This window comes from Podospora bellae-mahoneyi, chromosome 4 (genome assembly GCF_035222275.1).
Source record: "Podospora bellae-mahoneyi strain CBS 112042 chromosome 4, whole genome shotgun sequence".
In the NCBI taxonomy this organism is placed as follows: Eukaryota; Fungi; Ascomycota; class Sordariomycetes; order Sordariales; family Podosporaceae; genus Podospora; species Podospora bellae-mahoneyi.
In genome coordinates this window covers 1,404,408-1,432,250 of record NC_085883.1, presented here as the reverse complement: position 1 = coordinate 1,432,250, position 27,843 = coordinate 1,404,408, and the positions used below count along the sequence as shown (strand labels likewise).

At 52.7% G+C, this 27,843-nt stretch overlaps 8 protein-coding genes across 8 annotated transcripts; 3 read left to right on the top strand and 5 right to left on the bottom strand.

Moving 5' to 3' along the window:
* Positions 1–821: 821 nt before the first annotated feature.
* On the bottom strand, positions 822–1,553 carry QC761_0064660 (uncharacterized protein; the record flags this gene model as incomplete). The annotated part of the gene is made up of 2 exons (XM_062872629.1): positions 822–998; positions 1,287–1,553. 2 exons carry the CDS (start codon positions 1,551–1,553, stop codon positions 822–824), a joined length of 444 nt encoding a protein of 147 aa, XP_062732108.1.
* Positions 1,554–3,517: 1,964 nt separating this feature from the next.
* Positions 3,518–4,555, bottom strand: QC761_0064650 (uncharacterized protein; the record flags this gene model as incomplete). The annotated part of the gene is made up of 1 exon (XM_062872628.1): positions 3,518–4,555. One exon carries the CDS (start codon positions 4,553–4,555, stop codon positions 3,518–3,520), a length of 1,038 nt encoding a protein of 345 aa, XP_062732107.1.
* A 2,623-nt stretch (positions 4,556–7,178) lies between these two features.
* On the bottom strand, positions 7,179–8,673 carry UBC6 (Ubiquitin-conjugating enzyme E2 6). Its single transcript, XM_062879266.1, has 3 exons — positions 8,420–8,673; positions 8,257–8,336; positions 7,179–8,195 (listed from the first exon to the last, which is right to left on the bottom strand). Exons 1-3 carry the CDS (start codon positions 8,444–8,446, stop codon positions 7,502–7,504), a joined length of 801 nt encoding a protein of 266 aa, XP_062732106.1. The 5' UTR covers positions 8,447–8,673; the 3' UTR covers positions 7,179–7,501.
* Positions 8,635–10,738, top strand: QC761_409930 (uncharacterized protein). Its single transcript, XM_062879267.1, has 4 exons — positions 8,635–8,897; positions 8,990–9,037; positions 9,118–9,304; positions 9,365–10,738. The coding sequence occupies exons 1-4, from the start codon at positions 8,865–8,867 to the stop codon at positions 10,603–10,605; spliced, it is 1,509 nt and encodes a 502-aa protein (XP_062732105.1). The 5' UTR covers positions 8,635–8,864; the 3' UTR covers positions 10,606–10,738.
* A 13-nt stretch (positions 10,739–10,751) lies between these two features.
* On the bottom strand, positions 10,752–17,496 carry CDR1 (Multidrug resistance protein). Its single transcript, XM_062879268.1, has 3 exons — positions 15,394–17,496; positions 11,609–15,335; positions 10,752–11,543 (listed from the first exon to the last, which is right to left on the bottom strand). Exons 1-3 carry the CDS (start codon positions 16,154–16,156, stop codon positions 11,438–11,440), a joined length of 4,596 nt encoding a protein of 1,531 aa, XP_062732104.1. The 5' UTR covers positions 16,157–17,496; the 3' UTR covers positions 10,752–11,437.
* A 2,397-nt stretch (positions 17,497–19,893) lies between these two features.
* Positions 19,894–23,229, top strand: SIP5 (SNF1-interacting protein; the record flags this gene model as incomplete). Its single annotated transcript, XM_062879253.1, has 2 exons — positions 19,894–20,992; positions 21,046–23,229. The coding sequence occupies exons 1-2, from the start codon at positions 20,618–20,620 to the stop codon at positions 23,227–23,229; spliced, it is 2,559 nt and encodes an 852-aa protein (XP_062732103.1). The 5' UTR covers positions 19,894–20,617.
* A 455-nt stretch (positions 23,230–23,684) lies between these two features.
* QC761_409770 (uncharacterized protein) lies at positions 23,685–25,001 on the bottom strand (the record flags this gene model as incomplete). Its single annotated transcript, XM_062879252.1, has 1 exon — positions 23,685–25,001. One exon carries the CDS (start codon positions 24,999–25,001, stop codon positions 23,685–23,687), a length of 1,317 nt encoding a protein of 438 aa, XP_062732102.1.
* Positions 25,002–26,703: 1,702 nt separating this feature from the next.
* On the top strand, positions 26,704–27,620 carry QC761_409760 (uncharacterized protein; the record flags this gene model as incomplete). The annotated part of the gene is made up of 3 exons (XM_062879251.1): positions 26,704–26,752; positions 26,813–27,104; positions 27,173–27,620. 3 exons carry the CDS (start codon positions 26,704–26,706, stop codon positions 27,489–27,491), a joined length of 660 nt encoding a protein of 219 aa, XP_062732101.1. The 3' UTR covers positions 27,492–27,620.
* Between the last annotated feature and the right edge of the window lie 223 nt (positions 27,621–27,843).

Sequence of the window (27,843 nt, the reverse complement as noted above, 5' to 3'; positions counted from 1 at the left end):
CAACCTCGGTTCCAATCAAGTGGCGTCCATGTTACGACTTTGTCCAAGACAACCCTTGGTTGTCTGCAGCTCTTTTCCTACACAGTCGCAGCTCAGGAGCCAATGACTTGTGCTGCTCACATATCACATCAATATCACGGCACGACCCCATCAATCCTCAACGCGGCCAGCTCAGTGGCCGCTCCTCGCCGGTTACAACCCCAAAGCCGGGCTAGGAAGCAATCAGCATCAGAATCTGGTCCTTTAAAGAGATCATGCATGCACTCATACATATTCGGGCATTGGCAAGGAAGAAGGAATAGCTGATTCGATAGCTTGTGTTCGTCACCTGGTCATGAATGGAGCCTTATCATTCCGATATCACATATCACCAAACATCTGCCGTCGTCAAGACGAGACACTGCATGACAACAGATCACCGGTACGGCCTTAGATAGAAGGTGAAAGCGGGGCAGCATATGCAATGCAAGTTCGAAAGGGCGTCGAGAGTAGATAAACTCGGCCCTGAGGGACGCTTGCGGGAACCAATCCGCAGCCATACGATCATCCAAGATGGTGTGGCATATATGATGGCCTGGTGTGGGTGGTCGTCTGCCTGCCTGTTCTGTGTAACACGGCTCGGTGTCCCGTTGCTTGGCTTCGTGCGTCTGGGGCGGGCACCAACCGGCAGCCGAGCCACGGGCCGCGCACTTCGGCATCTCTCTTGCCTTCCGGGTCGAACAGAGAAAAGAGGGCTGGCTCTATTCCCTCTTCTGGCAGGTGTTTCGTACCGCTGATGCCGCCGTGGGGGGAATGGGGTCATCTGATACTTAATGCTCCATTCACGCCTCGGTCTCGCTTCCTGTCAGAAGCGGGCGTTGAGGGGCAACCGGGTAGACAGCAAGTGGCGTCAATGTTTGCCCTTCTCCCTCTTCCTCTTCTGACTCCTGACCCGCTAGACTCGAGATGGGTGGTGTCACAACGGATGCTCCAAACTCCTTGCCGGACGCCATCCCTTTCTATCTCATGCAGCCGGGCTTGTTCTGCTTCTAGCCCCCCCCCTCCTATCTCGTCCTGCCTGCCTTCTCAACCACTCTTCTCTTTTGTGCTTCCCATACGTCACGGTAGATCGAACTGTGCTGCCCATGGATGACCAATAGGGGCACAAAGCTTGTAGTTCCGGCAACAAAAAATACCACCTGACACTACCTGGCTACCTACCACTCATATTTCCGGGGTTGCGGGGGGGGGGGGGACACAGCCCATTGTATGTGCTTGTCTCGAAAGACATTCGAGATGCGCCACACTGTAACCGAAACCGGGCGGTTCTTGGCATCTCCGATGCTCGACATGTGTTTGCCACCATCTTCAACCCCATGGGGGACACTGTTGTTGCACTCAGAGGTCGCAACAGCGAGAGGGCACCAGCAGCGAGCCAATACCTGAGCCAGGGTACCGCATCCACACTCATGACTGGCCACATCTCTCTGCCTTGTACAACATATCCTGAGCATGCACCGGTAAGTCTTCCTATTAGAACTGTTGGCCACCATTTCCGCCGAATTCTTGGGCATCTTGTGTTCCTCGCTTTTGGGGTCTTATGGATGCCGAGGTTCACCAACAGGTCAATTTACTCAAGCGGATACGAAGGCCGCTTTCGAGAGTGTGTATAGCAACCGGTGAAGAAAAGCGTGTCACAAGTAGATAACTCAATGTGCCAATATAGTTCTTGCACAGCTCTTTCGATGTTGACACCCGCCTCATGCCAGAGGATGCCGTCAACCGGGGAATACGGCGTCTCTTGTGAAACATTTCGAAGCTGATACATCATATTCTCCCCATAATCAGTCGCGGGCGAGGCCGATGATTCGCGGGGGCTACAAAATTGCCAGCCAAGGTGGACATGGAAGAGAATCAACTCACTGCCCTTGTCCAACAAACGTCCATTCCAGCTCTCGAACCTTTAGCCCCTCCAGTTGCACCGTCACAATTTCCCCTTGGACGACATCAAAGCCATTATCCCTCAGCTTAACTCCGTCTTTTTCCGAGAACACAAATCCCTTCACTGGCTTCGTTGTCCGGATCGTCACTTCGTTTTCTGCCAGGTACTCCAGGCGAAACCCCCTCTCACTCAAGTCCAAGTACTTGATAGGGTCTGGCCAGGAACAATCGCTGCTTACTTTCTCGTTGTTGATCCAGAGTGAAACGTAGATCACAATTGGTTCCTCCTGCTTCCCTCCCCAGTTGAGTTCCGAACTCAGCGAAACGTCAGTAACCCCGTTCGGCTTAATCGATACTGTTTTTGATTCAGGGATATCAAATAAGATATCCTTCCCAGTAGCAACTGATATGAACCTGGTCCTCACTATTGCCTCTATATTTTCCTTGTTCGGGTGAGTAGTTCTATCAGACGACATCCACACATCATACACCACTTTTTTGGTCGACAAGGTCGGATCAACATGACCAGTGTGTCTCTTCCACAAATTATCCGCTGGTCTCATTGTCCAATCCCAAAATGCCCTGCTCACTCCCAGTGCAATAGGAGCCAACGCGCGCTTCATGGCGTATCAAGCTGGCTTTTTGATACCATAGTAATCCACCACGGCCCATGAAATTGTTGGCCAGCAATCATTCAACTGCCAAACAAGAACCCCTCCCCATTTTCTCCCCTTGCCTCCTTGTGTCTGCCAAGCTCTTCTCCAGGACTTGTACGCCGTAGCCATGGAGTCGGCTTGCAAGATTTGCGTGAGGTGGATAAACCCCTTGATATCATAAACGAGCCGATAATTCTCTCCAAGATACGCCATAAGTCTCCTTTCGTAACCGATGGCCTTGTTGTGAAAGTCTAGCGTCTTGCTCCCTGGATAGAGTTCCTTGGGGTCGTTAACGAATCTTTGCACCGTCTCAAAGTGAGGATAGGTCTCCATCCCAAACTCACTGACAAACCTCCCGCCCATTTCGGGTAGGCACTGAAATGGTTTTGCCTCGCCATGCCAAAGGTTCCACTGGTGTATGTCTCCCACGGTAGGATCTACTTCCAAAGTGGTTGAAGCACCGGTTCCAAAGGGACTCATGGGTGGTACAGAAGAGTGTTTGGACAGGGTAACTCCTCCCTGACGATCCGGGGTAAGAGCTCTTCGTAAATGTATCTTGCCGGGAATGAGCTCTTCAGGATTCTGGGTCGTTGTCTGAACGATTGTTGTCGAGCTGGTATCGCTTTTGAATTTGATAGTCTTCGTTGCTGCCGCACCACAACACAATCGAAGGGTGGCTTTGGAGACGTGTAACATCTTGTCTTGTTTCCATCTCGATTGACTTCAAGAATTCGGGGTACGTCGGGTAGGAGGCGCACGCAAACATGAAATCCTGCCAAACCAGGATTCCCAACTCGTCACAGGCGTCATAAAATGCATTGTTCGTACAGACCTCCTCCTCAAACCCGGATCATGTTTTGATTACCCCCCGCAACCGCATTCTGTAGCCAATTCCTGTACCGATCGGGGGTAACTTGTGACAGGAAGGAGTCGGCAGGAATTCAGTTCGAGCCAGCAGCGAACACATCGATGTCATTGACCCCAAAGTAAAACGATTGTCCATACCGATCCCGCTCCTGGACCAACTCTGCCTTGCGGAACCCGACTCTGTGATTATGCTCTGCCAGAACCGTCCCGCCTTCGGCATCGAAAATCTTCACTCGCACGTCGTACAAATTCTGACCGCCGTACCCTCTCGGCCACCACAGCTTTGCACCTTCCAACCTGACCATCGATGCTGAATATTCCCACGTCTCAGGATGCTCCCCATTCTTGATCAACTTCCCCTGTTCTCCTGTGAAAGCAACCATTTTTCTCCCCTCAAAGCCAACTTCCACCTCTGCCCACCCTGCCCGCCCAACAATCCCAGCCCACAACCCAATCTCCACCTCCGGCTCCTCTCCCCCCTCGCTCAAATCAACATTATATTTCACCGTCACCTCCCCAATCCTACTCTCATACACCTCTATCCTGACCGGCCTCCAAAGCCCATACGCCATGAGTGTCGGCCCCCAATCCCATCCCCAGTGGCACTGAGCCTTCCTCACCGGGCCCTTGCTCACTTCGGTCTGGTGCACAATAAACTCATGCTCCGGATGGTCCTTCACCAACTGTAAACCCCTCTCCCGGGCATTATCAAAGGTAATCTCCAAGATGTTCTCTTCTTCCCCCGCGACAAAATCGTTAATATTCACTCTGCAACAAACAAACATGTTGTCTGTCTGTTTGATTACCCGGCCATTCAGGATGATTGTCGCCAAAGTGTCCAGGCCTTCAAAGACAAGGTCGATGACGGCATCGGGGTTGTGGGCGGGGGTGGGGAAAGTGAGGCGGTAGATCCATGTCTGGTCGGCTACCCAGGAGATGGCGAGTTCGTTTAGGTCGAGGAAGGGGTGAGGGAGGAGGGAGGAGTTGATGAGTTCGGTGTGGATGTCTGAGGGGAGGTGGGGGACGGGATGCCATTTTGTGGGGGGGTCTCCCAGGCGGTGGAATTGCCAGTTGGTGGTGAGGGGGTGAGTGGTGTATGGTTGGGGAGGCATCTTTGTTGAAGGGGTTTGGAGGTGGTGAAAAATGGTTATTGGCTGCGAGTAAGGTAAGAGTGGTGTTTTGATACATATGTATGATGGTGGTGGTGGTGCCCAATCATGATGAAAATGGGAAATTTACCCCAGCTGCGGTTGTGTTTATCCAACAGTATGGGTCTCTCTTCCAGTTTGTGCAGTTTTGTGCTGGGAAGGTGCGATTAGTTATTCCCGTGCCATGAGGCCTCCTCGGTTGCCCAAAACACAGTATGCCTTCCTTCCTGATAACCTCAACATTTTTGCATTGCTTGATACCAAATCCTCAAGCATTTTCATGTTATCATTTTCCCCTTCAACAATGCCACCACCATCAATAGAGTCAACAGCTTGCCGTGATCAACCTAGAACAAGATGGGTTGAGAACCACTTGACCCCCCGCTCAGGAGCCGTAAGCCTGTGCCCTTTTTCGTATATCGTAGCTATCACGCTCACCAAATATCAAGACTTGTCCCGGCTCTTCCCCCGTACTAATGGCAATTTCTACCTCAAAGCATCTCGCTCAGGTTGGGGGTGTGCTACAATACAGGGGCCTCGACCAGCGACGTAGAAGATGTCATCTGACGTTCTGTGACGAGAAAAATGCCGGAGATGTGATCCGGGCCATTTTACATGCTGCAAGACAGTTGTTCAACTTGATACCGCAGCATATACCAAGACCGCTTGATCACTTTCGATATAGGTGGGGTGGTGGAAGAAGATGGAGTGCAGTCAGCGAGTGGACGCCAATCACCGACCAAAATACCCAGCAAAGCCCGGATTATTCCGGTTATCCTCTCACTTCATCGGAGAACGAGAGGTAGACAGCCTCCAGCCATAACCGGCAAGTTTGCATCTCAGAACATCCGATACGATGGCACATTAGAGCAATGGGACACAATGCATGACAGTTGGGCCGTCTGCTTCAAGGAGAGCCTGAGGCAAACCATTGAGCAAGAGAAGAGATTCCATGGCCGTACCAACCCTAGGTTCAATACCCTCTGTCAGGCAATGCTCAACGGAGTTGTTGGCCGGCTTCTGGGGCCTATGACGCAAGTCACGCCAGTTCTCATTCAGGGCAATATATGAGATGACAATGTTAGGATGTCTCGAGGTCCAAATGGAAGAGTAATCCTATTGAATGCCACTCCTTTATGGGCACCGGCTGAGTGTATGTCCCGCACCTTCTTCTGTTGTGAAATGTCCATGCTGACTGCTCATTTCAGACGAGTGGGCTCCGTGGTGGGGCTGGAATAGCGCAATCAATAGAAATTATATTGCTGAGTATATTTCTCGTTCGCTCTATTATTATTCCAGGCGCAAAAGAAGTTAGGAACTCCGGGTGCGACAATATTACGTGTGAGCCAGGTGCTTTATGTCCGGGATGGGCTTAGTTTGGCTAACATCTCTAATGATAAGACAGTTCCTGCTCCACAGGTCAGCCTATTTGAGGGACGACCTGCGGTGGAGAAATAAATAAGCTGCTCTTTACAAATCAAACTTGGGAATTAGTTGCCAAATGCTGTTTGCAGGGTTATTGAGTATATGAGATACCTTTACAGGAATGCCTGAGTTAATAGATATGGTACATCATGCCCATGATTTGAAGCATGACTCAGCGGCTTTGTCTTGTTGAGCTTCCAGTTGGGCATCGGGGACTGGTGGCCATGTCCAGAAGGCGATAGCAGGAACAAAGATTAGCGAACAGGTGCCTTGTTTGAATCAAACACGAATTATGAGCGATGGCTTTCAACCTTGTACGAAACGTAAATCTCTGCTTCTCTTATTTGGAACCCGCATCTATTTTCTCAACGGCGTGGACATTCATTACCCATACCTAGTCACCCACGTATTCAGCCATAAGCAAACATCATCACAACATCAGCCATGGACAGAGTCTTGGGAACCTACATCTCCAGCCGTCCTACCGGAGACACAACGACCCTAAGGATCCAGCAAAGTACCACCAGAACGAGATCTACGGCTGGACCAATCTCAACAATCCCAAACGTAGAGAGGGCGACCCTTGCAAAGAATACAGGAAATCTACACAGACGCCTTACAAAGAGACCAAGAATACAGAGCTTGTCGACAGCACAGATCCGGCCAAAAGCCAAGGTTTTTCGCATCATTGATGGCCAGGAGCTGTCCCCTGAGTGGCTACGCTCTACCAGGGTGAAATGCTGTGACTCTGGCACGAATCACACGCATGGCCTGAACTATCGGGCTTTGCGAATGTTTCCATGATGATACCCGCTATGGACCAGACGATGAAGATAGCTTCAAGGTCAACAGGAAGCTGTGGACATGTGAAAAGGTAAATGAGTGGGGGTTCGAGGTTGGTCCGTACCACCCGCGGGAGGACAAGTCTGGAGGGGTGTTGAGTAGGGTGAAGAACAAGTTGTTCAATTAAAACATCAGAAGTCGTCTTTTCTCCCACTTGCTGCCAGCGTCTTTGTTTGCGTGAAGTTGGGGCCGAGAATCTGGGGTAGGACTAGAACTCTTCCTGTTCAGCCGATGCTCCACACCTGGTGTTCACTGCTCCACAGGGCTGAACTTCATGTTCCACAGAATGTACCACTTTTATTTGGAGCGCCAGGTACTCAGTAGAAAAGAATGGTATGATCTTTAGATACACTGCCAACAACTGCCTTACGTATTTGTGTGTTGTTTACTGTGCTGAAAGCCATATTACAAATGAACATACCGCCGAAATGTGCCGAGCAGAAAGCCTAGAAACCCTTCCATTTCCCGCATAGAAGTACAGCTTGAGCAAAGCCTAATGAGGAACATAACTCCTTGGCCCAAGATGAGGAAACCCAATTAAAAAACATGGTAATCCAGTGTTAAAGAGACCATCCTCCCTGCCTAAATGGCCCTCGCTGCATTCCCGAACCAACATCCAACTCGCCAACCTCTTTGCAAGACTCATGGAGTGCCCTCACCTAGTAGCCGTGCAATCAGAACATAAATAAAGATGATGCCTCCAATCACCAGCATCTTGTTGTTGCGAAGCCAACCTTGCCCTGCTTCTCGTTGCTGAATGACAGCATCCACCACCGCATGGGCTTGGTGGCCGCTCCCGGTAGCAATACCGAGCTGGGGCCCGCAAGAAGCAGGGTTCGCCTCAACCATCTTCATCCCCGTAGCCGTATCAATCTTGTTTTCTCGCATCCACGCCCAGTTTTCAGCGTCAATTTCTGGCCATTCCGACTTGAACTTGAGACCGCCATCCCCGGCCTTGATGTTGCCTTTACCAGCCTTGCTGTCTCTTTTCAAGTGCGAGCCGCCCCCTGTCGAGTTCCACCACCGAGATCGCGCGGCATACATCCTCCTCTCGGCCTCGGTAGCCGACACCGACCCAGTGGTCATCTCCTCTGATGTCATGAACGAAAGCAGGCCGATCAGAATGGTCGATACCTCCCAGGCCGGATTGAATGATCGTGGGTGGAAATCCGAGATGGAAAGACAGAGACGGCTTGACGGTTGGAACCGGCCGGAGGGGGTGTGCATACGGATCGCTGGTGGGGCGAAGGGGTAGTTGGGAGGGAAAATCAGGGTTCCCCAGTACTGGCCGCCATGGTAGGGGGTGTCCTCAGGACCGGTAATAACATAGTGCCACCTGTAAGAGAAGCTTGTCAGTAGCCGTTCTTGTGCTTGCGCGGGGGAGAGGCGGTTCCTACTCCAGGATATTGGTTTCCGAGGGGTGGGCTTGGATGTACGGAGGTGGATTTTCAGAGATGCTCTTGTATTCGCGCGTCAACTGGATAAGAGGAACAAGTCAGACATTTCCCCCACGAGCGACAGACATGTGGCCAGGCCAGGAGGACGGTGAGAGACACTTACGCGCTTGTGCGCTGCACGACTGGCCATCTTGAACGAGGAATGAGGGACGTGGCTGATCGGGCGGGCGGTGACGGTGCGCTGAGAGAGAGACAGTGTAATTGCTGAAACGGCCCAAAACTGTAGAGAGAGAGGGGCGCACAGAGTGTTGAATGCGCTGGACGTTGGCTGAGGATAAAAGGCTTGTGGCAGCGTGGGTGACGAAATCAAGGTTGGAGGGCGAAGGCAAAGAGAGGGTTGCGGCTGACAGGCCCACCGGTCCTAAAGGTGAATGGAAGGAATCAAAGGAAGTGGGGCCTGCGCCTTCTTATGTCAGCGATGCACCGAAGCCAAGATTAAAGTGGACCCCTTTCGAGTGCCCCATTCCCACGGACCCTTGTCCAATCCAATCCGGGACTCTTACTGAAGAGCTTCCGAAACCAGAGTGACAGCAAGCCTCACTCACAACATGGGAGCCTCTCTCGGCCCCGGCAGCAGCGGTGTAAGTTTACAAGAGAATGGCATTCTACTGTTTGGCCAGCCGGACTCTGGGACTCTGGATGAAGACTATTAACACACCAATCTCACACATAGGCCGCCGTTCCTTCACAACACCAGGCCTACGATAGCAAATCGAACATGGTACAAGACATTTGCTTTCGGCGCTCTTGGCTGCTTAATTTACTGTCTCAGGGTCACTAACAGCGCTCCCTCACGCACAGCTCGATGAGCACCTTCTCACCCCTGCTACTATCAACTCCATTGAAGTGCACGGCGCCTCAAATACACGCCGGTCTATTCTCGATCGTATATTCAAGCCTCTTGTGGAGGACCCCGAAAACTTATCCTCGACCCTCGGCGAGAGCTTGGAGCGTGTTGGTGCCGCTACCCGGCGGCTCTCCCGTTTTGGTGCGTCTGTGCCTCTTCATCAAGAACTCAGAACCATTGCCTAACATGACCTTCACGTAGATATCTTCAAAGAGGACGGTTTCGGGGCATTCATTTCCGAGGCCAACCGGCCTGATGCTCCTCCCAACAGGACAGAGCTGGACATTGCCATTAACGTCAAGGAGAAGTCCAGACTAGTATTGACCGCCGGCACCGACTTTGGCAATGCAGAAGGCTCCGCTTACACCAATGGTGTATTCCGGAACATCTTTGGTGGTGCCGAGACTTTGTCCATCAACGCCAGTACCGGCACACGCACCAGATCAGCCTACAACGCCAGCTTCTCCACCCCATTAAACGCCAACCCAGACATACGGCTGGCCTTGGACGCTCTCCGCTCATCAACACAAAAGCCATGGGCATCCCATGACGAACACCTCACAGGTGGCAGCCTTAAGCTCTCATGGTTGAGCGACAGCAAAGCTACCCACACCGTCACGTACAACGGGGTATGGAGACAGTTGACCGGCCTGGCCCCCAAGGCTTCTCCCACCGTTCGGGCCGACGCAGGTGACTCCGTCAAGTCCTCAATAGGCCACACATACACTCTCGACCGCCGAGACCACCCCATGCTCCCCCAAAGCGGCTATCTCCTCAAGACCATCTCTGAGCTCGCCGGCTGGGGACCCCTAAGCGGTGATGTGGCCTTTGCCAAAATCGAGCTCGAAACGTCCGGTGCTATCCCATTATCCCTGCCCGGCTCGCAGGCCAAATCAGGTGTTTCCATCGGCGGGGGTGTCCGTGTTGGTCTTCTCTACCCCCTAGCACTGGGCTACAACCCTGCCGCTCCAGCTTGTCCAAGCCGCATCAACGACCGGTTCCAACTTGGCGGCCCTGCTGACGTCCGCGGATTCAAGCTCGGCGGTCTCGGCCCCCATGACGGCGCTGATTCCGTCGGTGGTGACGTTTTCGCTGCTGGGAGCGTGAACATGATGTTTCCTCTTCCTCGTCTGGGTGCGGACTCGCCGTTGAGATTCCAGCTCTTTGCCAATGGTGGCCGAATGGTGGCGCTTCAAAAGAAGGTGGCCACAGGGGAAAATGGGCGGGTGTTGGCCATGGAGCCAAAGAAGGTGTTTGAAGGTGTGGCCTCTGCTGTTGGGCAGCTTGGGAACGGGCTGCCAAGTGTGGCTGCTGGGTTTGGCCTGGTGTATGCCCATCCTATGGCAAGATTTGAGCTCAACTTTAGCCTGCCGCTTGTGCTGAGGAGAGGGGAGGAGGGGAGAAAGGGACTGCAGGTTGGTGTTGGAATCAGCTTTCTTTAAGGTCCCGGTTGTAAGGGACGTGTCAGCGTCAAATGTTTGTGTTATTAGTTACCAGGAACAAAAAAGCACAGTCTTAATTCAGTGACACATTATCATTCCATGAGCACTAAGACTCTTGGCACAAGCACGCAAAGAAAGCAATATCAAAATAAATTGGTATCATATTGATTCATCCACTTCTATCATAACCCATTCCCCCTTTTGACTGTCGTTACTGTCCATGTACAATGGGGCCATTGTGCTATAGACAAGACAAAAAGCAAACCAAATCCAGAATTTATGTACAAGAAAGCAAATTCCAAACTGGAAATGCAATATAAACGACCCGCTTTGCCATGAGGCTCATCAATGGCTGCCTCCCTTCCTAGGTTTGACCCGATACGAAAAGGAGTTCTATTTTTTTAGACATTATATAAAAAATAAGAGAGAAACAAGGACAGTGAAAGATGCAAGAAATGTACATTTGGTATCCGATCGCTTTGTATGTGTGTGTGGGTGTGTGTGTATGCGCGTCTGCTATGTGCTGCTTGCGAGACGGAGGTTATGAGGACAAGATGGTGTAAATGCTTTGGTGTCTGGTGAGACCAGGATTAAGCAAGGGCGAAGCAAAAACAAGTCGCAAGATATCAAGAGCAAAAGCGGACTTTGCCTCGATGCCGGTGTGGAGGGGAGATCATGATGATGGGAGGTGTGGGGACAAGATGCGCATCGTGTCATGACACGAAAGATGAACTCGTACCATCTCACCCAAACATCATCGTTTTCGTCGTCTTCATTACTTGGCTTAAAATTTTTGTTGGGTCTTTTTCGTGGGTCGCAGGAGAAGACCGATCTACTCCTTCTTCGCCTTGGCACCGAGCTTCTTCTTGGGTACACGGACGAGCCAGTATACACCGAGAGCAGCGAAGATGTTGAAGATGATGAAGGCCCAGAGGATACTGCAAAGGGAACAAGGTTAGCTGGCTAAACATGAAAACAATGAAGAGAGAGTGGAATCACATACCCAAAGTTGCGCCATCTGTCGTCATAGTTGGCGCCGACCTGAGCAAGGAACACGTTGGTGTCCTTGATGGTGCAGAATGAGCACATGTCGGTGCTGTTGGGGTTGGTGAGATAACCACCGGCAATCTCCATGTAGGGTTCGAGGTACTCAAAACAAGTTTGACCCGAGGGGGGCGCAAACTTCTGCAACTCATTGGCAGCGCAGACAACTTCGGAGTTGGCGACAGCGGTGGACAGCATGGCGCTGACAAGGTACGTGAACGGACTGACGCGATACATGAAGATCCAGAACCTGGGCATAGTTTCAGGGGTAGCCAGGACACCGCAGAAGATCAAGCACAAACTGAAGAGCAAGTTGGCGATGTTGCCGCCTGCTTCGGCCGTCTCAAAACCAGCAATGATGAAATCAGTGAAGGTGGAGGTGAACAGCATAAAGGCGACCAGGAGCAGGAACATGAGAGCGCCACGCTCAGCAGTCTGGCCGGCGGCGGCAGCGTTTGCATCAAGCCCGACGGGGTAGTACCAGGTGACGAACATCAGAGCGGCCATGAGGGTGTTCCAGGGGAGCTCAACAATGATCTGCGAGAGCATAAAGACCTTCCAGCTGTAGACTTTGGAGGGACGCTCGCGGACCTCATACAAGGAGCGTTGGACGACAAAGTGAGGCATAGTCTGCTGTACGAGCTGGCCGAAGACGGTGAGAATGTTGAAGATGGCAAACATCTGGTTCTGGAGACCCTGGATGGTGTTGGGAGCTCTGAAAAAAACGAAGCCGATGAAGAGCGAGACGATGAGGCAGAGAATGGCCTTGGAGTAAATGTAGGTGGGAGTGCGCCAGTATTGCTGGAAGACACGATGGGTGACACTGCGGAGTTGCTCGCCGAAGGGAGCAGCGAACTCACGATAACTTCCATCGTCGGTGGCGAGGGCATCAGAGGGCTTGGCCTGGGCCTTGAGACGCTGAAGCTCTTCCTGGACGGCAGCATACTCGGGACTCTCGCGCCAGGCCTGGTGCCAGTCGACATTGGTAACACTTCCAGGGGCAGCACCGATAACCTCCAACATCCACTCAGCGGGGTTGGCGTCAGCAGGGCAAGGGAAACCACCATTGCGCTCAAAGTAGGAAGTCATGGTCTTGGAGTTTTCGCCGATATCGCCAAAGTACACAGTCCTGCCACCCTTGGCCAGAAACAAGAGTCTGTCGAAGCGCTGGAAGAGCATGGCCGAGGGCTGGTGGATGGTGCAGAGAATGGCTTGTCCGCTCTTGGTGAGCTTCTCGAGAAGATCCAAAATGGCCCAAGATGTTTGACTATCGAGACCGGAGGTAGGCTCATCAACGAAGAGGAGCAGAGGGGGCTTGGCAGCAAGTTCGACACCGATAGTAAGACGCTTGCGCTGTTCAACGTTGAGACCTTCGCCAGGGACACCGATGATGGCGTCAGCGTATTCCTCCATTTCCAAAAGCTTGATAACCTCATCAACATAAGCGAGCTTCTCTTCGCGGGGGACGTGCGCGGGTTGACGAAGGAGAGCGCTAAAGTTCAAGGCCTCGCGAACGGTGGTAGTTTGAAGATGAAGATCCTGTTGCTGAACGTAGCCGGTCTTGCGCTGGAAAGAAGCGTCTCTGGGAAGACCATCAACAAGCATTTCTCCCGTAATAACACCCATGGAGGTTCGGTCAGCCAAGCAGTCGAGAAGAGTGGTCTTGCCAGCGCCGGAGACGCCCATGAGAGCCGTGAGAGTACCGGGCTTCACCCATCCGTCCACATTGTTCAGGATCTGGCGAGTCTCCTTCTTGACCTTGACCTCGTAGCAGACGTTGTTCCAATGGAAAACACTAGTCGAGCCCTGGATGTTGCCACTCTCCTTATCGGACTGGTACCCAGCAGCCGCCTTAGCAACAGGTCCAGCAACAGCGACACCGCCAGATTCGGCATCACCTTTGTTCTCCTTGAAGGACGCAGGCTTGTGGCCGCGACGGAAGAGCAAGACCTCACCCTTGCTCTTGGCAGCAGAGACTGTCTCAGCCGCAAGCATGTAGGTGGTGGTGAAGAAGGCGATGAAGGCGAGCAAGATACCAAAGTTGCGCCACTTATGAGACACGTAGTACCTGAAAGCCGAGTTGATGTAGTCGTCGCCATTGACAACAGATGAGCCAGCAATGGAACCGATGGCGGAGCAAGCGCGGTTGGCCGGGCTAATGTCACCATAACCAGGAATCATGAGGTTAGGCACAAACTGGGTGCAAGTGAAATTGCGACCGTGGAATTCGTTGACCATGAGAGACTCGAAGGAATAGGCCAGGGGATCGATGTAGTTGATCCAGCGGCACCATCCAGGCATGTAATCGATGGGGATGACAAAACCAGTGAAGATGACCAAGGCGAGAATGATGGCGGCGGCGGGAACCATGGCCTGCGAGAGCGTTCTTGTGGAGCTGGCAATTGTCCGGAAGATCATGGACATGACCAGGACAGTGAAGAACGAGAACAGCAGGAAAAAGAAGAAAGCGCCCGCTTCCCGACGCAGATTCGTCATGAAGTACAAGGTCAGGTTGAAGACGAGGGTGTTGGCAATCTTGTATGGCAAATCGCACAGCATCGAGGCGATGGCTTCAGCAGATGGGTGGTAAAGAGCGTAGGCCTTGTGTTTTTCGACAATGGGACGTTGCGAGTAGAGAGTGAGAATTTCAAGAGCACTGGAGAAGGCGTTCATAAGACAAGCGAAGAAGAGCAAAGCGCCACGCTGGTAGAAGCTGTCCGTTGTAGGTTGGAGGTTGTAGAAGATACTGGAGATGATGAGAGCCATGATGGTGTTTCCAACCAGAGCACCGATGCTCAGACTAGGATCACCGGTCAGGCGCTTCCAACCTCTCCAGAGGCACAGCTGAATCTGCTGCATGTAGGAGAGGGTGAAGGGCGACTTGACACGCTGGCTCTTGGCCTGCTGGGCCTGCTTGGACGCACGGAAAGCTTCAGCATCGGGACCGTTGATGGGATGCGACGCCTTGTAGGCTTCGATCTGGGCCTGCAGAGCCTGGTACTCGGGGCTCTTCTTCCAGGCGGCAGCGAACTCATCGGGTGTGCGGGGAGCCTTGTCCTCCCATCCAGGACGCACAACACGCTCCAGGGGACTTGTCATGGAAGTCAAGAAATCGGGGGTGGTCTGGCGGGAAGGGCAATCGAAGCCGAGTCTCTCGAAGTACTGACGGGCCTCGCTGGCCTTTCCGAAGAAGATCTGACGTCCTTCGTAAAGCACGAGGGCCTTGTCGAAAAGGTCGTATGCGCTCTGGGGAGCCTGGTAGATGGAAACGCAGCAAGTGCTCTGGAAAAGGTCGCTCGACATTTTCAGGTTCTTGCAGAACTCGATGGCATTGGCGCTATCAAGACCTCTTGTGCTGTTATCCCAGCACTGAAGAGGGGCACCGGACAGGGCAGCCTCGGCAATGGTGACACGCTTGCGCTCACCACCAGACACACCGCGAATGTACTCGTTACCTACACGGGTGTTGACCGTGTGGCTGATGCCGAACATGGCCATCACAACATCCCTCAAGTGCTGGGCAAACATGCTCTTGGAGACTCCTGGAGGAAGTTGGCGGGGCGCGCGGGCGCGGGCAGCAAAAGTGAGGGTGTCGCCAACTGAAAGCTGGGGGAAATGTGTGTCGACCTCAGCCGTGTAGATGGCCTCACCACGATGGTGCGTATGCATCTCCTTGGCAGTCATGCCTGAGGCACTGGTTAGCACGGCGTGTTTGTCGGCCAGATCGGCGCAGATTTCACATACCTTGGTAGTTGAAGTACGAGTTCTCATCCATGTAGATGCCGTTGTAGTCACCGGCAATGGTCTTGAGAAAGGTACTGCAGCCGGAACCTGGGGGACCAAGCACAACAAGCATCTCTCCCTTCTCGACCACACCATCGAAATCGCGCAAAATGTCAATGCGACGTCCCTTGTTGCCGGTCAGCTTGCGGGCGAGCCCAACGAGCTCGAGCCAGACGTTGGCAACATCCTTCTGATAATCGGTGGGCGCGCCGAAGCCGAAGACGTTCAGGTGCTGGAAAGCAACACCGCTGGTCCGGAAAGAGGCGCCCCGGCCGTCCATCATGCTCACGACGGCCTTTGCCCAGGCCTTGCTGTTGAAATTGGGCCCATTGGGGTTGATGGGCGAGTTCTCATCTTGGAGGGCGGCTTCGAAGACATTGGTGCCGGGCTCGACACCGTAATGCGACTGTGAAGTGTACTTGCGCGCCAATGCAAGAACGGCGCTGTGGCGGCGCTCCTCATCAATGGCTTCCTCATCCTCGTCGGCGGCATCGGTGATGTTGCCTTTCTCATTGCGAATAGCGGCTTCACTGTCGGCCACCTCAGTCAGGGACGTAGCCCTCGTCCTGCTCACGTCGTTCTCATTCCGTCCCGGTGAAGAACCCCCAGCAGTCACAACCTCCTCCCGCTGCTGGTCGTTTGTCGTCGTTCGCCCAAGAGGCGCTCCGGTACTCTGCGCCGTGAGGTCGTAGTTCCCGAAGGAACCTGCCCCAGTAAAGGACATGGTCGGTTTGTTGGCTATCTCCAGGTGGTGGCAGTTGGCGAATGGGGCTGTGAGGCAAGATCGGTGTCTATCACTCAGTCGCAAACACTCCAAGTCTTCGAAAGTCGTACAGTTCGAAGAGCAGCAACGGCGCAAAGAACACCAAGAACACCAAGAAACTGGCAAAAGTTAAAGAACGAGAGACAAGAAGACGAACAGTCCCACGACGCGTCAGAATACAACGACGAGTCTGGTTCGATTGCACTAGAAATAAAAGACCTTTGCTTGGCCCCGATCGGGGGTCGCGAATTATAAAAGTGACAAGTCTGGGCAGACGGAGTCTTCGCAGGGCCCGAGCGGAGCTAGTCGAGATCTGGGCAACGGGGTTTGCGCCCACCACGCAGTGCGAGACCTGCCCACCGCCCTGGGTTCTTCTTCTCTTGTTGTTCGTCCAGCTTCCAGTTCCCAGCTCCCAGTAACCACTTCACAGGGAAAGTTCCCGGCAGCAAGCGTGAGCCTTGTGGAGCTGGATCCCCGCCGTGGGCTGTCTCTTCATTAGGTTTGCCGGGGCGTCTACGGCTTCGAGAGAACAAACTGGCGATGTGTATGATGCTGACACGGCTCCCGATGTAATGCATTACGAGCCGTGCAGCCAGTTCCGACACTTCGTATCTCTCTGTGACTTCGACGTCGATCGTGCCATCTCTATGACGGATTGTTCTCACGCATGAATGTTTGGTATCGACATGTTGTGGTGTAGGGGATACTTGCCCCCTTTGGCTCGTTTTCGTTCCCCAGAACCTTGATAAGTGCTTGATCAGGCAACGGGTGAGATCGTGGATATCGTTAGCGGGGTTTTTGGTCCATTCACCGGCATGCGAAATTGCACCGTGGGCCCGTTACATCAGCTTGTTCCTGGGCTTCTCTCCCCCCACCAACCATCAGTCAAGGGGGAAAAAAAGTGCTGGTGTTTGCCTCCCCCACAAACAGAGCAGAATCTCCGCCCCCTTATCAATCTGGATCTGTCAGCATACGTTGCCATCATGCCCTCCAACAAGTAATCATCCTTCGAAACCACAGCTGTCTGTGCTCGGTCATTGTGAAAGTCGGGACTGTGTGTCTTTGCGCTTTCGCACTCGAGCCCCTCGTTGTTCTCCTGAGTCCTGACTAGAGACCCCTGCCTGTTTGTCTCAAGCACGTGGGGAACACCCGACCCCCAGAGATCAATAAAAGGTCTCATCTTTTAGGAATGCCTTGGCGTTTTCTATCCCACCCATCCAGGCGCAAGGGAACGGGACTAGACGGGACGAATATCTTCTACGGATCAAACGCCATCCGAAGAAAGTATCCCGACATGCCGGGATTCATGTGGGCCACTGACGGTCTCAGCCCCCTTGGCTCGCAGACTTTTCGGGGTCCATCAACAGTCCGATAGCCCGCCGTGCCCTGCGGTGACAAGACGTCGCGGAATGCCAAATATCACCATTTCACCAGCACAACGGCTCCGGGAGAGGCCCGCGCCTGCTCTGATCTGTGTCCGGCCCGACTCAGCCCTACAAGATCGGAAGTCTTGTGGAAGCCGGTGCACTTGTCACATCCGGTATCAAGCAGGTTGATATCGGCTAGTCCGCTCCGTATGGACTGCCAGCTTTACGCATACTGTCGACCGCTCAATGCTCGCTCGACCACTCCGAGGTCAGATTCCCGATCCCGATTACGAGTACGAAACCGCGTCCCAGTCAAACTGTCAAACAGTGTCAAGACTGTGCCATCTGGTCCTGTTGGCTCAGACCCAATCGCTGATTTGGTTGTCAATGAAAAATCAGTCTAAAAATCGTGGCGGAGTACTAATCAAGATGTCGCTGAGTAAGCGATGCCCGGCAAGATCATATATCTCTTTGATCTCCACCATGTTCTGATTTCAGAATTGCCACACTCAAACTTTACATTTCACAGTTGATGACCTCATGACATGACCAGATACCTCGATGCCAAACGTCTTCTGCCCCACTGTTGCCCACTCACTCTCTCACCGTCTAGTGGCTACTGGTCTCAAGTACGTGTTTGATGTTTTTGTATGATTTTTTGGCTGCATGAATCTTAAGCACTTCGTTCAACGGTGCAGCCCGTAATCGTCAACGAGCTCAAATAAGAGAGTGAAGATTGACCGAGTTGTTTCATGTTCACTTCTGGTTAACTATAGACATGATGTCAAAATGGTTCTGTGGATCTATGCTTTCCAGAGAGAACAGTAGCTCTAAGAAAAATAAAATCATATGTATTAACAGAATGCAATTGCGCTAGTTTGATTCACACTGGCACTGCAAAAGTACCGAACTGTACCTTGAGAGGTAGTTAATGGGCCTTGAAACATAGTAATACACCTCTCTGCTTTTAAAAAGTTGTAGGCGACTCAGGTGCTTTACAGACAAACGATTTGCCAATTCCGTAATATCTTCCTAATCTCAGACATTTGAAAATTGATACGTGGTGGGTGGGCAATCATCATGGTAAATCGTTAATCGTTATTGAGAACCTCAGGAAGTCACTACTCAGATCGAAATTTGCCATGGAGTACCACTCACGTTCTGGAGAGAATAATAGATAGAGAGAATAATAGATAGAGAGAATAATAGATAGAGAGAATAATAGATAGAGAGAATAATAGATAGAGAGAATAATAGATAGAGAGAATAATAGATAGAGAGAATAATAGATAGAGAGAATAATAGATAGAGAGAATAATAGATAGAGAGAATAATAGATAGAGAGAACAATAGATAATGAGAATAATAGAAACTGCTACTGAATTCAAGTGCCAGAGAGATAGCAAGAACATCTAGAAACATGATAGTGAGGCCTTGAATTATAGACAGCAAATGCGCTCTAAATACTTGCCGGATATTACCTATTTCCAAAACATCGAACGGGGTGTTTGACTTCTGCTGGGCCCTTTTAACTGCCTCTTGATGCATATACATGGCTCTGGAGTCCGTACCCGGTATGCTTTACTCACAAGGTGAAAACCCTCTGGGCAGCAGTCGGCTCTTCATGACTGGAGAAGAGTAAAACACACTCGAAAAGCTCTAGAGCTTGCATTCGCCCTGGCAGGCTGATCGAAAACTTCAACATAGTTGAGTTGACCTTGGACATCATCTTTGAGAACGTGCCAATAGCTTCAAGGCCGTCCTAACATATTTGAAGTGCAGTTTACATTCATTTCGTAGTTTATACCCTTCAAAGTTTTTTATTATCCGCCACCGGAGTCAAAATAACCTCTCTGACTTGGTTTTAATCTCAGTGCAGATTACGCAACAAGGTCCAGCTTGATGATTGTACGACTGAAGCATCCACAATATTGACGGAAAGGGGTTCACCTGGAACTCAGTGCTTCTATATGGTTACATGGAGAAACTTATCCGGCGTTTTCTCGACAAGTATGTAAGATAATTCAAGAATAACACCAGCTTTCACGCTGTGCTTGAGATGAGGCAGCCATCATGAGGCCAGCCAAACTCGCGCTGAAACACCTACCGACCCAATGAATGTACTCGTGGCTGTTAAACAAGATTAAATAAACTCTGGAAAATGCTCACAGTCGCACATCAAATCTCTTGAGAGGCTCTTTGATGAGATACCGGAATGTGGCGGCCGCAAAGCAAACGGTGATAAAAGGAGGGATGTGGCTCGTGCTCAGACACCTCCCGCTTTGGTGCATGGGCCACCCGCCTGACTTTGGAGAAGGCATTGCTTGGCATCGATTCCCCAGCATCACAGCCATCCTGTCATCTTGCCATCGCCGGCCTCGCCAATAATACGGATACTTGTTTTCGCCGACTGTCTGGCATCGGGGCCCGTTCTATGCGTCCCGAGTATCGTGTAACTACTTCCACATCCCACCGGACAGGCCACCGTTCATCGGCGCATATCTCAGCCTCGCAGTAGGCTTCAAGATACACAATAGGGACGTGTCATGTCAGGGTGTGCTCCCCCACTGAATCCATCAACCGACCGCCAACTTCCGTCCCGCCTCCGCCATATCCGGCCCAAGCAAAGCAACAACAACAGTCAACCTCATCTCTGCTCGCGCAATTAGTTACGTTCCCTTGCATTTTTGAACACTACAATATCAAACTATCTATACCTCCCTTCCGCCGATCTTGTCCCGAACCATCGCCCTGTTTCCGCTTGTCGATGTGCGCAGGTCCCCCAGATCCTGCTTTACCCCATCAGCGTCCGCGCCTATCATTTGGACTTGTCGACGTCACTGCCATTTGACCTCCAGAACACAATCCGTCTACAACTCCCCACCATCGAACTGCTGCCGACCATCTCCAGGCACAATTTCCAGCCAGACGCTCTCCTCTGCAGAAACGCCAGCCGTGGTTGTTACAAGCAACGTAGCGAGATTACGACAAACAGCCAGCGACGACCGGGAGACGGCCAATACGCATGACGGCCTAAGGCCTCAACCACTGCAACATGGGAAACGCCAGCACGAAGGAGTCGCGCGGCGGTGATGGAAGCCACCGCAGCCACCACGGCGCCTCTCAGCCGGGTGCCACCAGTTCCTTACATGCAGACAGGTCGCCAGGACGGCGGAATCGGCTGAGCCGCGGTGATTTGGGTGTCCTAGGCCTGGTGGGAGGCTCGAGCTCCCATAGCGAGCATCATCATGAGCGCAGAGAGACAAAACAAGAACGGGAAGCCCGCAGACTGGAGAGGGAAAGAGTCCAGCGGTTGGCGGAAAGAGAGCGGAGCATGAAGGAGGAGAACGTCGATGGTGGATTTCTCGTTACCATGGGAACATACGTTGGTGTCGAAGACTTCAACAAGCAGATTGTTCGGCAATTGCAGGTAAGAATACGGCTTTCAAGTCCCTGTTGTGAGCAGCACTGACATGCCTTTAGATCGAAAGAAGAATCGCCCCTTTCTGGCGGGGTTTGAACGATCTTGATGACCAATGGACAGAACCTCAAATTATTGCCGCAGCACGCGGCCTGCCGATTCCAGCTGCCGATGAAGTACCGCCTGACGAGCTGATTCCCCGTCCTCTGTCAGCAAACGACCATACGGAAGGCTCCCGGAATATAAACAGCCTCATGGTTCCGATCGCTGGCCGTACACAGTCTACAACGTCGGAACACAGCATGTCTAACCCAGGCTCTGCACTTCCTTCTCCCATCTCCAGCCAGCCCGCTAGAACGAGCTCCCCTTTTAGACCGCGTGGCAAAGCTCTCGCCGCCGTGCTCGGCGGGAACTCTCGAAATGGCTCGACGACTGAGATTGTGCCCCGCGAAATCAACATTTCCAATGACCCATTTGTCAATGGACAACCCATCGAGGTGTTCCTGTACAAGAATGCCACCGAGTGTCCGATCTGTTTTCTGACCTACCCGCCATATCTCAACCAGACGCGGTGTTGTGGACAGGCTATCTGCAGTGAGTGCTTCGTTCAGATTAAGCGACCTGATCCGCATTTTCCCGAGGGGCATAACGAGAACGACCCAAACCACAACCCTGAAGAGGCGGCCGGGATGTTGGTATCAGAGCCCGCCTGCTGCCCCTATTGTACTCAACCAGATTTCGGTGTAACATACGATCCGCCACCTTTCAGACGGGGCCTGGCATATTCTATCGCTCCCGCAGCTCTGTCATCCATGAGCACCGCCATGTCGTCCAGCAGCTCCGTAAACTCGGCTTCTCTGTCGCCCCCCGCGGGGGCTGCTGGCGGGGGCCGCCGACGGACTCAATCTCTCTCTGCAACCAACCCAAATGTTATCTTGACAGACCGTATCCGACCAGAATGGGCAACCAAACTCCAAGCTGCGCGTGCTCATCAAGCAAGACGAGCTGCTGCTGCCACCGCTTTGCACACTGCGGCATTCATGATGGGGAATACTGAGAGTCGGGCGTTTCGGAGTCGTTTTGGGCGAAGAAACACGGGCGGTTCGGGATCGACGGGAGCTCCCTCAGGGGGGCAGAATAACGGCGAGGGAGACAATGGCGACAGCGGCTCTGCAACGCCTGCGGGTGATGCCGACTCCTCAGGTCAGCGGGGTAATCGTGGCGGCACATCCAGCATCGTTGTCTCTCCACGCATGCGCGCTGAAGAGCTCGAGGAGATTATGGTCATGGAGGCTATCCGTTTGTCGCTCGCCGAAGAAGAGGAGCGGAAACGGAAAGAAGAGCTTGAGAAGGCCAAGCAAAAAACAAAAGAGGAGAATAAGCCAACACAGGTGGGTGGCGGGCTCTATGATGACGGTACAGGAAACAGCCAAGCAAGCGCAAGTAGTCTGAGCATGGAGAGGAAGCGAGGAAACAGTGCTTCTAGCAACCTTCGTGTGGAGGCCAGCGTCACAAATGCGCTGGCAACGACTGCTGCAGCTGCGTCAGGTTCAGCAGCTGATGATAACACCAAGGACAAGGGCAAGGCGGTAGACCGCAATACACCCATCACTTCTGATGGTTCTTCCGCCACCGCTGCCTCCCGACCAGTCCTGGCGACTCACCAACCTGCAGGCCCATCACACCTCAGACAAATGAGCAGTGCCTCCTCAATCTCTTCCTCTATCCTTGACAGCCAACCTAGCAGCTTTACATCGCCATCCACCGCTCAAGATCCGCGCGGAAGCGGTCTCAGTCTTGAAAGTCGTTCTGCCACCGAGGAAGGCGAGTGCCAAGAGAGGGACCGTGATCCTAGCGCCAGCGCTGAGCCCTTGCTCACCTTCAGAAGTCTAGCGGAAGTGGTCGGGGTCAGTCTAGAGGGCGAGAACGCCGGAAGGCGACTGAGTCAAATCGAGTTAGAGAAGAGCAAACGCTTGGAAGAGCCCCAACAAAAGGCGACTACAACAGAACAAGCCGGAGGAAACTTGTTGGCCAAGGCAGCACAGAATGAAGCTGCTCAGAAGCAAACTGGGGAAGAAATCGAGAGGGAGCTACTGCACCTAGAAGCGCCCAGCACTTCGGATCCGTCGCTTCCACCTAAGGTGATGGTTACACCCGACACTCCCGCAGTCGAGATTGGCGAGGATTCGAAGCAACTTGGCTACCAGACAACGACTGTGGAGCGCACTCACCAACTCACGCAATAGTTATGCGGTCTGATTCGGTGTGGCCTCCTGCGACCAGAGGCAGCTGACGCAGGTTCCTAGAACACATCAACGGGAGATGAAGAAGAGGCGACACTGTGTGTTGGGTTTCTTTTGTGCATACACCGTCTTCTCTCCCACCCATCGTTTGCCCCCTTTTAGCCCCCTCTTTGTACCTTTTCTCGCGTTACGTTTCGCAATGTCAGCGAACTTCCATTCACAAAGAATGGATTTTCATTTTTTGCTATGGCATCAGACTGGAAGTGGGCGTCAGTGATGGAATGGAGTCTGGAGCACCTGATCTTTTAGGGGCTGTTTTCGTCTAGGATTCACATTTTTTGGAAGCATTGTATTCTCATGCGGCAGGTAGACGAGCAATGACAAGGTCCTTTTAGGAGACCACCAATGTACCAGGTTTCGCTGGATGCAATGGTGAAGAAGAGACTGATCAGATTTTACTACTTCGGCTGTGCATCTCTGGTTGACCTGGCGGCCAGGCGTTGCTGGTATGCAATCATTATAGAATCAGACGGTACCCGACCTTTGTCTTCCTCCGGACGAGTGTTGACATAGCCAGGACCGGGACTTTCCCAAGCATAATCCATCCATCTACCAAGCGCTGGCCACAGCTGGTGTTGAACCAGTCGCAGTACCTTGTCCTGCCGTTCTTTACCATATGCAGGATCGATCTTCCCGTCAACGGCATGGCCGAGACTGGACAGAACCCCCTTCCACTCCGCGACTGTCTCTTCAAGCTCGCTAATGGACGATACACCGCACACGGTAGCACCCACTGTGGCGGTATCGTTGCCGGAAGCAGTTGATGGGACCTGCACACCAACGCCAGCAGCAGCCCCTATGCGCGCCCACTCCTGCAACGACCACCGAATCGCCACCGACTCCAAACGCTCGCCAGCTGTGCCAGTAATCCCCGCCAACTCCTTACACGCCACCCGGAGCTCAGGAAGTGAAGGATGCCACTTCGCCAGCGGAGAGGCCTCGCTCCTCTCATCAGGGGGGATGCCCCGGTTGGTGAGCAAGCCCATGCCCAGCATGCTCGCATTCAACACCACCTCGACACCAGCCCTCTTTAGCCTCGCCAACGGCGATGAGGATGACTCTTCTGGTCTCGTCTCCCCGGCCACCCAAGGCAGCGCCAACTTGCGATTCTGCACCGTAAAGTGGCCATAGCTCAGCACCGCATCCAACGGCTCCCCGGTCTTTTCCAGAATCATCTCGGCCAAGCTGGCCAACACATGGGCTGGAAACCCGCTGATGCCCACGTACCGAACCAGCCCTTCCTCGTCTCGTAACCTCCGGAGCTCCTTCACCGCTGCTAGGACCTCATCTGGGGAGACAAATTCGACGTCGTGCATATACACGAGGTCGAGGTACTCGGTGTGCAGGCGCTGAAGACTTCGCAGGATGGAGTATCTGATCCAGGTGGGGGAGTAGTCGAATTCGTCGCCAGCTATCCTCCCTGCTTTTGTGACGAGGAAGATGGACTCGCGCTCGAGGGGGATGGGGAGGGGGTTGGAGGCCGAGGCGGTGGGGTTCATGAGGCTGTCGAGGGCGGTGCCGAGGAGGACTTCGGAAGGGCCGTAGTAGGGGGATGTGTCGAAGGCTTTGACGCCGAGGGAGATGGCGCGGGAGACGATGTCGCGGTAGGGCATGGCTAGGGGGTCCGAGACATATTGGTGGTTGAAGGTTGCGGTGCCGAGGAGGAGTGGGGGCAGGGTGGTAGAGATGGGAGGGTGAGGTTTGGGGGGTGCCATGGTTGGCTGGAGGTTGGCGGTGACTTGTGGTGGTGTCACCGAATATGTCAAGCGGTGGTTTGGAGGTAAGGTGAGGCGGGGCCGCGGGATTGTCGTGGACTGGAATGTGAGGCTTTCAATTCGTGTGCGGCGACGAGCGGGTCATGGCCGTTGAGAAGGTGGGGTGCACAAGTTCAGCCCTTATCCATGGCGCAGGGCGGGTGATGCAAGAGGGGTTGTACATTGCAACATTACGAATTCAACATGCGTCGACATGGATATGGGGAGGGGGGAGGGATATGTTGTCGATGTCGATTGTGGTGCCGAACTAGAGATCATTGATGGGAGAGCATCTTATCAGTGCCGATCTTGGTGCATAATCAACATTGTGGCTTGCTCTCGATCTGCTGCTGATCAATGCCGTCACAGAAAGAGGGGCATTTTGGAGTGGAGATGTGCAAACTGCAGGCACAACCCTGAACATGCGGGGAAAGCTCAGCGTGGGGAACCCTGAATTGGGTGGCCCAAGCTTCTCAGCATGGGTCGAAGACATCTCGGATCGTTTGGCACACCTCTCTCTTGAAGCATGGGAAAAATGAGAGGCTTGTGTTTTAAATGAGTAGATCCCAGGATTTTGGATGAGCCCTCGTCAAGCATCGGAACCAGATGAGGACAGGCACACCCCTTGGCATAAGCACCCACCCCGTAACCTACAGACATCCGTTGACTTTCCTGCCCGTACAATTAATTCGACGGAGACCATCACATTCAGACTCTGCTCCGTATTTTAATCGACCATTTAACTCATACCAGATTCTCTGGTAGAAAAAAAAAAGCCTGTGCTTAATGGGTCGAGAGTCCTGGTTTCGACTATTGATCCGGAGAGATCTTGGATTTGACTTGTCCTTTGCCTCCCCTTCGACCAACCTTTGTTGTCAGCGAACAAGGCTTAACTTTCAAGAAGTTGTCCTTCACTCGAAAAGTAAGCAAAGGCCTGGCCATGACGGGCCCTTGCATCCCCGCAGGAACTCATCTATTCGGACAAGTTGAGGTTGCGCTACGATTAGGCTAAAGAAGGTTGTCGTTCTGCCTCCATGGGCCATATCAGCCTTTCTCACCATCTCGTTTCCTGCTCAATGCTTGTCCCCAGCCAACCGTCCAATCTTGTCCCTCCGTCTAGTTCCGCTTCATATTCCACCGCACCCCGCATCAACGACCATTTCATCTATCTCATAGATCACCTCGCTTTATCCTTCCAATCAACGACTTTTGATCGTCGCTGGCTGGTGGGAACCAAGTGTTTTCCAGGTCCTTCCTTGCATCACCAAGTTCCTGTTTGGTTTATTAAGGTGGCATCAGACCACCAGAATGGGCGTTTCTTCACCACGAGCTTCCGGAGAACCACGCCAGCAACGGACCAACCGGAATCGACCGAAGAGTGATGACCACTTGGTATGAAAGTGACCCCTGGATACGGTGCGTGTCTTCTGGAGCGTAGTGACGGCCCGGATCACCAAGCTCAACCACGCGGCGCTTATATTGCCAATACACATTACATGTGCGGAATTATTGGATGACGCTCTAGGGTGCAAGGAATGTAGCTCCCGGATGAACGCCCTTGGTAGGGGCCTTCTTATAAAAGTGTCCTCCCCGGATACCATGCTGGTAGACCCATCCCCTGCTTCGTTTCGTCTTATTTTGTCTTGTGCCACCATCAGTCAAAATGCTCTTCTCTGAAGTTGCTGCTCGCGCTGCTGCGTTCTTAGGTCTTAGTATGGAATCCCACGGTCCCGTGCTGCCAACTTGTATATTGACATATCTTTTTCTTCTAGCGGCCCCGGTTCCTAGACAGTTCGCCTTTGAGCCCGACTCGGTTGCCTATGAGGATCCGGACACCGGCTTGAAATTCTCTTCTTACACCAGTGCTCGCGGCATCTCCTGGCGTGTGGCTATCCCAGAGGACATCCCGGAGGGTGACAAGATCTTCGACACTGTATTGCAGGTTGAGGCGCCCATCGATGTTGGCTGGGCTGGGTTCGCCTGGGGTGGCCACATGACCTATAATCCCTTAACTATCGTTTGGCCCAACGGCAACGACGTCGTTCTTTCGTCCAGGATCGCCTAGTTCGTGTCCCCTTCGGTGGCTCGGCAGCAACAGTCTGGCCATTGATGCTAACATTCATTTCCTACAGTGGTTACTACAGCCCTCCCGAGTATCCCAACGCCGAATACAAAATCGTCAAGACCGGCACCCATGTCAACGCCACTCACTTTCAAATCACGGCTGTTTGCACGGGCTGTTCGAGATGGGGTGATGAAGACATTGGCTTCACTGAGTTAGATCCCGAGTATGACAGCACACTCGCTTTCGCCTATGGTGACTACCCCGTCGACACGCCGGAGGACCCTTCATCCACCTTTGGTATTCACGACAGCTTGGGCCACCCCGTGTTTTCTCTCGGTACCCAGGCCAAGAATGCTGACTTTACGTCCAAGATTGAGCAACTTTAGGTGTATGTATACCTAGAGGATTGGGGAGGGTGGATAGGATGGACTTCTGCTTTAGATGTGAAACAGACGTTGTTAAAGAACTTGCTGTATGTACAAAGAATATATATGGGCTGGCTATCCCTTTCTTTTTATTTGGACTAGGACTTGGCCTAGCTGAGCGAATTGGTCATGGTGTCGGCGTGTATTGCCCCGGATTCATACTTGGCGTGGGGTAGGTCATCTTGGAGAAGAAGGGGGACCAAGTTGTCAGGTAACATTGGCTACGAGTCATCAAAAGACCATATTTTGAAATAGAGAGAGTCGCTCTGGAATCCCAGGGAAAGGTTTATAGACGACCACCTTGATATTCATT